The sequence below is a fragment of the Cimex lectularius genome, unplaced genomic scaffold (assembly GCF_000648675.2).
Source record: "Cimex lectularius strain Harlan isolate CLEC.00 unplaced genomic scaffold, Clec_2.1 scaffold58, whole genome shotgun sequence".
Lineage (NCBI taxonomy): Eukaryota > Metazoa > Arthropoda > Insecta > Hemiptera > Cimicidae > Cimex > Cimex lectularius.
In genome coordinates this window covers 570183-582607 of record NW_019392696.1, presented here as the reverse complement: position 1 = coordinate 582607, position 12425 = coordinate 570183, and the positions used below count along the sequence as shown (strand labels likewise).

The following is a 12425-nucleotide window of genomic DNA, read 5'->3' as shown; positions in this document are numbered from 1 at the left end:
TGGGGATGTGGAAGAAAAAAAAATACTAAACTCAAATTTATATTTACTAAACGCCTCGTAAGTTACAAACAGGGTGATTTGTATTTTTTAAATCCACTATACAATAAAGTCAAATAGATAAAATTACTCAAAAATACTGGTGTAAAATCAGCAATATTTAAACAAATGTTTTGACTGATTTGATCATCTCTCACCTGAGATCTAGAAAGGAAAATTAAAGCTAAATAGCAATACACACTCACATCAACTAAAAGTCTAAGGAGAGAAAAATCTAAAATAATAGCATGTGCCCTAAAGAACACTTAAATTCTTTTAGTAAATTTTTTTTAATCAATTGAATATTTTCAACACAAAATAAGTTTTTAAAAAAATATAAATAAATACTAAAATAATATATCTTAATGACTTTGAGTTAAGTTTAATATATGCTAAATAAAAATAACTAACTCTTATTTAGTTAACTTGCACTGACTTGTTTTATCTATCGAAAAGACAAAGTTGAAAGAACTTGTCCACAAGAAAAAATAAACACAATAAATTTTTCTGAAAGGTTAATTTTTTACACATTAGTTCAACAATAAAAATATATACGTGTATATATCTACATTAGAAGAGTTACATCTAAAAAGTTTGCGATAAAAGTTTTTTTTAAAAAGGATTATTTTAAACTATGAAAATTCTTATTAACATTTATATTCATATATCCATTAGTAAGTGTCATCATCCTCGTCCATTGTGAAATCACTGCCGATCCCAGAATCCAATAAGTAGATCGGGCTAAAAATGTAACGTTTTTATAAATTGTAAATATACCAATAACGCTGTAACCATGTGCAAGCCTCTTGTCAACATACTTGATAGCCCTGCATGAGAAAAACACAATCCTCTTCATCTTCTTATTGTAGAAAAAATAGTTGAACGACCAAAGGCAGCCGTCTTCGCTGAATGGGTCTGACGTCAAATCTGGATTATAGCTAAACCGATTCAGATGTTTTAGAGGAATAATTTTTAAAGTTAAAACCTCTCCATAACGGATCATACCTGTAAATGTCACAATCAGACATTGAGATCTCGTCTTGAATTGCGGCCCAAACGTTGGTACGCAAAGATCTGTACTGCTCTCCAACTGTTGCGCTTAAATTGCTATCCACAGTATTCATAACCCACTGTAAGAGAATAATTTTAAGGTTGGGATCATTTAATTCTACTTAAATAAAAAAAAAACTACATGTTAGAAATCCCACACACGATAAAAATTATTTACAAAAAATTTCAATTATGAAAAAAAGACCATAAAAAGGTTAATAATTGTTTTATTGGACAATAAACTAAACCTACAATTGATTTAAAAAATAAATAAAAATCGTATAGCTTCGATAAACGACATTTACAAAACTCACTTGAAGACTAGGTTCCTTGCTGAACTCATGACTTTTCGCTGTTGAGAAATCATAATCAGGCTGGAATGCTGCATTGAGAGTTGCAATCAAATAAAAAAGCGTCTTCCTGCTGATCGTATCGCACAAAGGACCATCTTCATCACCAGATATACTACGGCTAAAATTTACAGAAACATTTTTTATTTATTTATAAACAGAAGATTGATAAACAAATACCCACCTGTAGTAACTCTGCCCTGGTGAGATCCCTAGGCCGGTTTGGGGCGGAGATAAAGCTTGGAGATCATTAGGATTTACCCCCTGTTCAGAGTTGAACCTCTTGTAAAACTGTTTGTCATTTCCGGCCATTTTGCACGAATAACTTTCAATCCTGTAAAAGTAAAGACGGTTAATAATGTAAGAAAATGAACGTACTATTCCGTACGTACATTATTTTTATTGATATTAATCATTTTATCTTTAAGTACTTATTATGAAGAATTAATGAATGTTAAATGGCAATTTGTTAAACTTAAACAATAATTTAGTAGAAAAACAAAACTAATCTTTTTATAAAGATTGAACAACATACTTCACCATTTATCATTTCCAAACAAAAACTAATTCATTTTCTTATAATTGGTGAACTAGTCGATGGTTAACTATTTGACTCAAGAAAGGTCATTTTTTTAACTAATTATTTTCACTCATATGTTTGGCAAAGTACATGGGTTACATGTTTGAAAATTGAAACAAATTACATATCTGTGGTTTCAGTACAAAGTGGGTTAAATCGTGAGATTTCATCCTGTGTCTTGCTGGTTTGCACCCTTACGGATCTTCTCGTTCTGCATGCTCGGGTTGGTCAGATGTGTTTCGGCATTTCACCATCTTCAGTGGTGTCTTGTGTGTTATTTTGACTGTCTGGTCTTTTTACTGATTCACTGAAGATGGCGAAATGCCGAAACCTGCTTGACAGATCAACCCAGCAAGGATCAAATTAAAACTGGGTTGTCAGTCAAGTCACAAATTAAGAAAATTGAGTGAAGTACAAGGAAATTTTTTTTGTCACTCAATTTTGTGGAAAAATATTTGAACCTTAAACGTGATTCCCTGAAAGTTATGATTTTAAACTTAACCCACTTTTCGCAGCAGCCACATTAAAGAAAAGACAATTATTTTGTAATACAAGTTAATAATTTAAAAATGTTAATTATTAGTTAAGAGAATTAAAGTTCTTTTTATTTGGATGAAAATAAATGTATAAAAAGAATTAAAAATAATTGAATTATTATCTTGTAATAGTTGAATAATAATAGTTGAATTTATCAAGTAGGAAGCCCAGTTTTAATACTTTTTAATCCCAGTTTTAAAAAGAAGAGAAAAATGGTTGTTTATGAGAGAAAAAATAATTAATCAACTTGAACATAGATTAAATTAAATTTTTTAAAAATCTTTTTGAGGGCAATGTTTTACAATTAAAGCAAAATTAATTATTCCTTTTGATACATAGATAATACAATTAATCTTTCTCAAGAAGATATTTCATAATAATACAATACAGAGCTGTTGTACATATTATGTAATTGCATATATAATAGTATGTATTACATAATTAATTATGCCATTGTTTTGCCTTACAATTGAATAATTTAAAATATTCGTAATTAGTGCACAACAGCAGGATCATAAACCCTTGGGGTGTTGGTGAAAAAAGGCCCATTTGTAAGTATGTCGGGTTAATGCAGGGCCGCTGGATTCGAACCCAGGACCTTTGAATTACAGTGATGAACACCTTAACTGTTTCGGCTGAGGCCCATCAATTAATCAAAGCATTTATCAAAAATAATAAATAACGACTCAAATATTTTAAGTTAAAGGTGGTTTTTTCCTTTAAGTTCTTACTATTACAATTAAATAATTAACTAAATGACAAAGTCGGTACTATCTAATTTTTTTTTAAGTCCATGTGTATAAAAAAAGATGATAATTTGGTTTGTGAAGAAAAAAAAGTACAGGAATTTTGTGTAATTGTACTTAGCAGTTAAATTGGGGGGAAAAAACAATGGAACAAACTAATGGAAAAAAAATGACTCAATTGATATAATGGGCGATAGAGACAAGTACTTCGCCACTCTACTTGAATGAACATTATGTAAATCAGAATGCATATACATTTTATTTTTTAAATAATTTTAACTTAATTTGGTGGTAAAAGTATTTCAAATCTAGAATGTTGGTTATTTATTTTTTTACCTATACCCACCATTTAGTTTTATGCCATATATTTCAATTGCTAATTCACTGAAAAAAATAATTCCTGTATGTCTTTAGGACTAGCAAGACTGTGTAAATGAACAAGTAGAGAAAACTTTTAAACTCAATTTTACACATCTCGACAAGTTATATCTCCATTTCGGTTATTCTACACATATCTCTGTAAACTTAAATATCATATCATCACATTGAAATTTAAGTATGTTTACACACTGAATGACAGATATTTTTATAACCCACCTAGCAAATCATGAATAACTGAACAGGTGGTAATAATAACAATAATCAGAAAATGTCCAAAATTTCTGTTAAAAAGTAGATGAATATAAAATATACATAAAGCAATAAGCACAAAAAAGTTAAGATATAATTAAATAAATTAAAAGAATGTTTTGACTCAAGGAAAGAAAACAACATTGAACAACTTTTGAACAAGATGCTTCAAAAGTGTCCAAAATTGATTACCTGATTTCAATTATATTGTTTAACATAATAGAATTAATTATTAATTAAATAAGCGATTTGGCTTTGTATGGGACAATACTGTTATTCTAAACTAAATTTATCATAGTTATATGGATAAATAGTAGGGAAGCAACAAGCTAAGAACATTAATGTTGGGGTTTTTATATTGAGCTTGTATTGATAATAATAATTACATAATTTTTATTTTTAATGTGGGGGCGTTATTGTTATTTTGGACCAAATTTATCAATGTCAAACAGATACAAATGAAGGATGTATGAAGCTAAGCGCATTAATGGTGGGATGTAAACTTCAAAAATATTGTGATATGATGATATGAAATGATTTTTTGTGTGAGTGGGAAGGGCAATATTGTTATTTTAGAACAAACATATTAATTAAATCAATGATTTTTTTAAAATGTGTGTATGTGTGAGGGGGTAATATTTTAAAAGCAACTTTTGAATACAGGGATTCTATTTTAAAAGTGACCAAATTAATGAATAGATTTCCAGAAATTATGTTGTTTACCATAGTAGTGTCAATTATTAATTGAATAAGCGATTTTTGTGTGTATAGGACAATACTGTTCTATTCATTATTATGTTCTAAACCAAACTTATCATTGTCATATGGATAAATAAGACGGAAGTGTCAATCTTTGAACATAATAATGAATATAGTTAATTATTATTTTATGTGTGTGTGTGTGGGGGGGGTGATATATTGCTATTTTGGACCAAACTTATCATTATCAAATGGGTATAAATATATAGGAGGGAAACATAAAGCTAAGAACATTAATCGTGCGGTTTTTAACGTTGAACATAATTAATGTTTTTATGTAAGGTTTTGGTTAATTAACAAAGTTAGTGTCATGAGCGGGATTCGAACCCACGACTTTTGGCTTGTTCAAATCCCACTCGTGACACTTTTTCATTTTAATCAAAACCTTACATAAAAAAGATTAGTTAATTGAAAGAAGTAATTTGGTCAATAGACCACTAAATATAATAGATTTGAACATAATAATGAATAGTGTTAATTATTAATTTAATTAATGATTTTTTTATGTGTATGTGTGTGGGAGAATATATTGTTATTTTAGACTAAACTTATCATTATCAAATGGGTAAAGGGATAAAGCTAAAAGAATTAATGGTGGGGTTTTAACTATGAGGATAATAGGGTTAATTATTAATTAAATAAATGATTTATTTAATGTGTAAGTGGAGGGGGGCGATATACAGTTATTTTAGTCCAACCTTACTGTCAAACATATAAAAATAACAGAAGTGGCAAGCTAAGAACAATAACGGGGGGGAGTATTAACTTTGAAAATAATAGTGTCAACTATTAATTAAATAAACGATTTTGTTGTATGAGTGGGGAAGGCAATATTGTTATTTTAGACCTAATTATCATTGTCAAACAGATAAATAGGAGGGAAGTGACAAGCTAGGAACATTAATGCTGTGGTTTTCATTTTGAACATAAATAGCTTGCCCTTGAAATGGTAATTGTAGTTTGTTTAAATTTGAACATTTTTATCGGTTTACAAGGTGAGAGATATTTACCTGCCAACAATTTTGCTGTCGCCCGAATCGAAACTGAGAGCACTGTTAAGAGCTTCGAACCTCGAACTTTCCAACAACTTCATTTTTATTTATGAATTAATAGAATATACTAAAGTAAAATTTAAAAACGAAAAAATAATTATATATGTGTTTTTTTATAACAAAAACAATACACTTTGTTTTCAATAAGAGATAACAATGGTTTTTTTTGTTTAAAACAAATCTTTCGGTTATGTACTCTTGTTGTTTTTGTTTAACTTTTGTCTTCTTGTCTTTTAAATAACAATTTGTGTTTCTTTTGTAAATATATATTTTGTTTTTTTCAATAAAAAATCGAACTTGGTATAAAATCGGACGGTCCGTCTGCACAAAAGTTCCTGAACATTATCTTTGGATGTAGAAATATGCCTTTTCGTCTCGAATGTAGTAGTGTTACGCCTGGGCTGGTATGACAAATTTTCTCCTGGAACGAGAAGAACTTGGAGCACATCACAGCACTGGTGTCGACGTAGGACGTGAAAACCAAACGAAAATAAAAAATCAACTTTGTAGGACGAGACTTAAAACAGGTCAATTTAAAGATTGAGAAGGATTTGGGAAAATAATAGTTAAAAAGGGTGTTAAACCACGGCACTGGTACTTAAAGCCGAACGCAGTGTTAAAATCCTCTTGTTTACAAACAAATCCGACTTCTCTTTTTGTCTAGCTCGCTCGATTTTCTTCCACTGTAAAGCACTTCTAGAAAAATGAGTCAATTTTCCGTCTTCCGCACTGTGTTCTTCTCAAGAATGTTTTTCGGACAGTTTCATAATTACTGAGGGCCACTGGACACTGGTAGAAAGAAAGGGCGACTGTTTTGAAATAACGTCAGATCACTGTGTACGATTTTTGACAGATCATTCGTTTGGGATGTATAATGGCCGCCTTCGGCAGTGCGGCCAACGTGATATTCAAACTTAAAAAACAAACTATTCGATTTTACCGTTTGTTTATCAAAAAACAAACTTATCAAAACCAAAATATCATCTTTTAATTACCAACTTAACGTTTATCATGTCGAAAAACATTGAATCATGTCAAAAGTAGGCGCAATCAACTAAGTCGACATTCGACGTTTGGTTGGTAGTGTTTTGTATCACCCAGGTGCGAAGCTAGCCTCGCTCCAGGGTCCCCAGCGCCGGTTGTTTGAGAGAGGCTAGTCTTTTTTGTTAAGCCTGTGTCTAGCCAATGGAAAATAAACAATCTGGCGTCCTATTGTTACGGACAAAGGGCTTACAGTACAGTACTCGAATTCGAACACATACCAACAAAAAAACCTCTAATAAACATTATTGATTTTTAATAAAACAACAATTTGTCGGTTAATATATTTGTTCGTGGAAGATTAAAGATTGATAAATTAATTGTTATTTATTAGGTCTGTTGTCAGTATAAATTCATTGAAACAAAAAAAACCTCTTATCAACATTAGTAATTTTTCATAAAACAACAATTTGTTGGGTAAATATTTTGTTCATGGCAGATTTAAAAAAAATGTTATTAATAATGAACGACTTTTGATTTATTTTCAGTATAAATAAATTAATTGAAACAAAAACACTCCGTAATAAACATAATTAACTTTTAATAAAACAACAACTTGCTAGCTAAATATTTTGTTCATGCCAGATTAAAAAAAAATAAAAATAAAATAAAATAAATAAATTTAAAAAAATTGTTATTAATAATGAACGACTTTTGGTTTATTGTCAGTATAAATAAATTAATTGAAACAAAAACACTCCGTAATAAATTTAATTAATTTTTAATAAAAGAACAACTGGTCAACTAAATATTTTGTTCCTGGCAGATTTAAAAAAAAGTTTATTAATAATAACTTTTGGTTTATTGTCAGTATAAATAAATTCATTTAAACAAAACACCCTCGAATAAACAGTATTAATTTTTAATAAAACAACAATTTGTCAACTATATACGTTGTTCAATGGAGATTAAAGAACGGAAAATTAATTGTTATTAGTAATTAACAACTAGAAGTCCGATGCCAGTATAAAAAAATTCATTTAAACAAAAAAACCCTCCAATAAAATTATTACTTTCGTTTTATAAAACAACAATTTGCCAGCAAAATATTTTGTTCATGGTAGATTAAAGAACGAAAAATGTTTTGGATTTCTTTTCAGGAACTAGACAGACATCAAACTCATTTTCCTTTTATTTATATCGATTTCGGGGGCATTAATAAAAAGAAAATTAGTTTGGTGGTTGTCTAGTTCCTGAAAAGAAACCCGAGAAATATCAAACGTCAACAACCAAAAGAAGAGTGAAAAATTATTTGTTCTACTGACTTTGGGTCAGTTGCCAGTATAAATAAATTCATTTAAACAAAAAACACATTCTAACAAACATTATTAATTTTTAATAAAACAAAATTTTGTCGGTTAATATATTTGTTTGTGGCAGATTAAAGAACGAAAAATTATTTGTTATTAGTAACTAACAACGTGGTGTTGCCTGTATAAAATAATTCATTTAGCGAAAAATTAATTATTATTAAGAATTAACTACTTGGGGTCCGATCTCTATATAAATAAATTCATTTAAACGAAAAAGACCCTCTAAAAAATATTATTAATTTTTAATAAAACAACAACTTGGCAGCTAAATATTTTGTTCATGGCAGATTAAAAAAAAAATGTTATTAATAATGAACGACTTTTGTTTTATTGTCAGTGTAAATAAATTCATTGAAACAAAACCCTCTTATGAACATTATTATTTTTTAATAAAACAACAATTTGTCAACTAAATATTTTGTTCATGGTAGATTAAAACAACAAAAACATAATTGTTATTAACAATGAACGACTTTTGGTTTATTGTCACTATAAATAAATTCATTTAAGCAAAAACCCTCCAATAAAATTATTAATTTTTTGTATTAAACAACAAATTGTCAGCTAAATAATTTGTTCATGGTGGATTAAAGGGCGAAAAATTTTTTTGGGTTTCTTTTCAGGTCAGGAACTAGACAGCCATCAAACTCATTTTCTTTTTATTGATAACGATTTCGGGTGCATCAATAAAATGAAAATGAATTTGATGGTTGTCTAGTTCCCGAAAAGAAACCCAAGAAATATAAAAAGTCAACATCCGAAAAATAAGAGTGAAAAATTAATTGTTATTAATAATTAACACTTGGGGTCCAATCCTGTATAAAATAAATTCATTAAACGCAAAACCCTCAAATAAAATTATTAATGTTTAATAAAACCACACTTTGCCAGCTAACTATTCTGTTCAGAACAGATTAAAGTACGAAAATGATTTATATTTATTTTTAATCATTGAAAATATATCGCCGATAGATTTTTTTTTAAATAAACATTTTAGGTACATGTTTGATATCTGCAATTTGAATGAGTAAAACAAATTTCATTACAATCCATTATATTAATATCAATTATTATTAATATTTAATAACTCTTTAAATAAATTATTCAAAAAAATAAATCAACATTAATCTTTCATTAAAAAATATATTACCGATCATTTTGGTCTGTCATATTGGTATATATCGTAAAAATTCACTAGCTATATATCTAAATTTTTTTTTCAATTTTTTTATAAAAATTTTTTAAAGCAATATTTGAGTTAAATCATTAATTTTGTCTGTACTATGAATGAGCAATACGCGGTTAAACAGTTCATTAGACTAATGCTAATTTTTATTAATAATTAACAGACTGACATCTGAAGTCAAAGACGAAAGGCGTGTTAAAATGTATAAATGAATTGAAAAACAAAAATAAAATAAAAATAAAATAACCAAAGTTGTTGTTTTAAAATATTTTGTTCGTGCCCAGAATAATGGTCGAAATGTATGAGATTTTTGGTTAAATGAAAAATACAACATTAGTAGTTTAAAAAGACACGATTTTGGCAGAGTCAATAAATTTATATACCTTTTTTAATTAATAATTAACAACGTGTTTGATGGTTACTGATAATGGGCGGCCTGAAATACTGGAAATTCATTGAAACAAACAAACCCTCAGGTAAAAAATCACTAACATTTGGATTTTTTTCTTGGCTGAAGGATTCCAATTCATTTCAGGTTCCCAACAACCCAGTTTCGCAATTTTATTGGAATGGAAATCGCGTCCTTTCTTTTTCCCAGGGTCTGCAATCCTGTTATACACTCCACACATTGTATTTGTTCAAAATAACATGAAACAATTTTGTTAACTAAATGAATATTTTGTTAAATAAGACCTGGAACAACAATGAATTTATTGTTTTTTAATTGCAAGTTGAATTTTTTCGGCAGTTTAAGTTTTAAACAACTGTAATAAATTTGATTTAATTTTTATTTTACTTACACGAAGAGTTAGTTTGGAAGGAGATTGCATTTTACTATCAAATTTTGAATTTCTATTTCATTAAGTAGCCAGATCAATTTCGTAATTTTGTTGGGAAACAGCTCGCTTTTGTACCCGTACCTGTCTGGTACTTGCCTGTCTTTCCAACACGTCCAATGTCAAATGCAGCAGCTTATATAAAAATATTATTTTATTTTGCACTGTGGTATTCCTGTTGAAGCTAATTCGACTTAAAAAAAATCTTAACAAAACGTTGAATGCACAATCAAAATTTCTGATCAGAAACATCATTGTGAAGTGGAAATAATAATTTCATAGGGATTTTTTTATGTTAAATAATTCCATAAAAGGAAAACTTTTTAGTCTAGTTCTTCATTAAGAATCCAATCTGCAAGCTTTTCGAAAAGGTATTACTAGAAAGAAAAAAAAACCATCGAAGAAAACAGTAAAATCATCCCTGACAACCAATTTGGATTCCGAATAAGACATTCAACAATAGAACAAATTCACCGATTCACCGTACTAGAAATATCACTCGAAGAAAAACAAATTTGTTTTGCCATCTTCCTTAATATCTCACAGGCTTTTGTCAAGGTCTGGCACGAAAGGCTCATCAGTAAACTAAAAGGGATGTTACCCAAGCAATGTGTACATATTATCAATTACTACCTAACTGACAGACATTTTCGAGTCAAACAAGAAGACCAATATTCATAAGTAAAAATAAAAAATGAAGGAGTGCCGCAGGGTAGCATATTAGGCCCAATGTGCTATTCTTTTGTATACCAGTGAATTTCCGAAAATGGATGAAGAAACACGCGATGATATCAGTAGGACCGAGCATCAACCATTCATCCAAAACCCTTCAAAAGGCGTGTAAGAAATGAATGGACAAAAAAAACGGATAATGCGTTTCAATCAGCATAAATCTGTACGTATAAGTTTTACAAACAAAAAATTATACCATGTTCCGTCCCTTAACATCGATTGAGCTATTATACCATACAGCGATACGGCTAAATATCTGGGAGTGACCCTAGATGCCAAGCTTAGATGGAAAGAGCACGTGAAAAAAGATTGGTTTATGGTATAGAGGTAAGTACTATACAACACCATTAGCTCAAAGATGGTGCTGCATTGCAAAACCAATCTAAACAAATTAGGCATGCAGAACAAAGAAGGCCTCTGCTGGGTCCCAGGACATGTGGGAATAGAAGGCAACGAGAAAGCGGATACCATTGTAAGAAGAATGGTAAAGAACCTATACCGCTAATAGGACCCGAGTCCTCCTGTGGCATAGGAATCCACACTATCAATGCGCATCTCAGATAGAAGGATAAAACGAAAAAGAAGGAACAATGGAACTCACTCATTGGACACAAATAATCAAAGAACCTCCTAACAAATTTTGGAAGGAAAGAGGAAACAGAATGCATTAAATGAAGCAGGAAAAATTGCGAATCCTAACAGAATTCTTAACAGGACATTGCAAACTAAGAAGATTGGCATACAAACTATACTTCCCCGCAGGAGAAAGTGTTTTGGGACGTACAACGAAACCGGGCCTACCAATCAAGTTCTTTGATTAACTAGGACTTTTTGGTTCGCTTAAAGCATAGAACCATAACTCATGGGGATACCATAACTCTTAAAGGGCGCAGTTTAATACACACCCCGAATTATACATTTATCTATGGGGTTGTACCAAAACTGCAAAATACCAAAATTATACGAACACTCCAAAATAAAATCTTACGTAATATGATAAGTGCACCTTAGTAGATAAGGAATAAGGACTTCCATAGGGACCTTAAGATCCCTGAGGTCACGGCGGTAATATGAAAATTTGTCTCTAAACACCAGTCTGGCCTCAGAAAGCACGAGAAGCGACAAACTCCTATACAACCGAAACGTAAAAGGTTGAGAAGAACAAAACCGCCATATGAACTAATGCAATTATTAATTTTGTGAATAGTGAAGTGTAAATCTTATTGTACCAATGGATTTATAAGAATATGTAAATATATCATTGTAAAATTAATGGTTGGTCTAGTAAGACCAGTTGTAATAAATAAAATAAAAAAAAGAATCCAACGTTTGTATGTGATGATATATATTGTATATGGTTAATCAATATTTGCTCTCTTTTGAAGAAATCTCCCTGTTGCTACTTCTAGTAAAACCTTCAAATGAGATTCGTGTTAATTTTGGCAACCAGTAAAGTTATTATTAAAGTTCTACACACTGAAATCAGTGGTGATTCATATAGATTGCAAATAAAAAAGTGAGAGATTTTCTCGTCCGTTTCAGTGGGTGGCATCAGGAATGCTGTATTTCGCGATGAG

The 12425-nt window shown here is 29.9% G+C and overlaps 1 protein-coding gene across 1 annotated transcript; it reads right to left on the bottom strand.

Annotated features, from left to right (window-relative positions):
• Nucleotides 1-26: 26 nt before the first annotated feature.
• LOC106670655 (repressor of RNA polymerase III transcription MAF1 homolog) lies at nt 27-6629 on the bottom strand. Its single transcript, XM_014401173.2, has 6 exons — nt 5699-6629; nt 1621-1770; nt 1401-1557; nt 1042-1166; nt 855-974; nt 27-777 (listed from the first exon to the last, which is right to left on the bottom strand). The coding sequence occupies exons 1-6, from the start codon at nt 5779-5781 to the stop codon at nt 708-710; spliced, it is 705 nt and encodes a 234-aa protein (XP_014256659.1). The 5' UTR covers nt 5782-6629; the 3' UTR covers nt 27-707.
• Nucleotides 6630-12425: the final 5796 nt, after the last annotated feature.

What these genes read in the sequence shown, in the direction of transcription:
- LOC106670655 (XM_014401173.2), bottom strand. Translation starts at nt 5,781, where the DNA reads ATGAAGTTGTTGGAAAGTTCGAGGTTCGAAGCTCTTAACAGTGCTCTC. An exon ending in TCTGATTGTGACATTTACAG is followed by an intron (nt 975 to 1,041) that starts GTATGATCCGTT and finishes GAATCGGTTTAG; the next exon opens with CTATAATCCAGATTTGACGT. An exon ending in TTCTCATGCAGGGCTATCAA is followed by an intron (nt 778 to 854) that starts GTATGTTGACAA and finishes TTACATTTTTAG; the next exon opens with CCCGATCTACTTATTGGATT.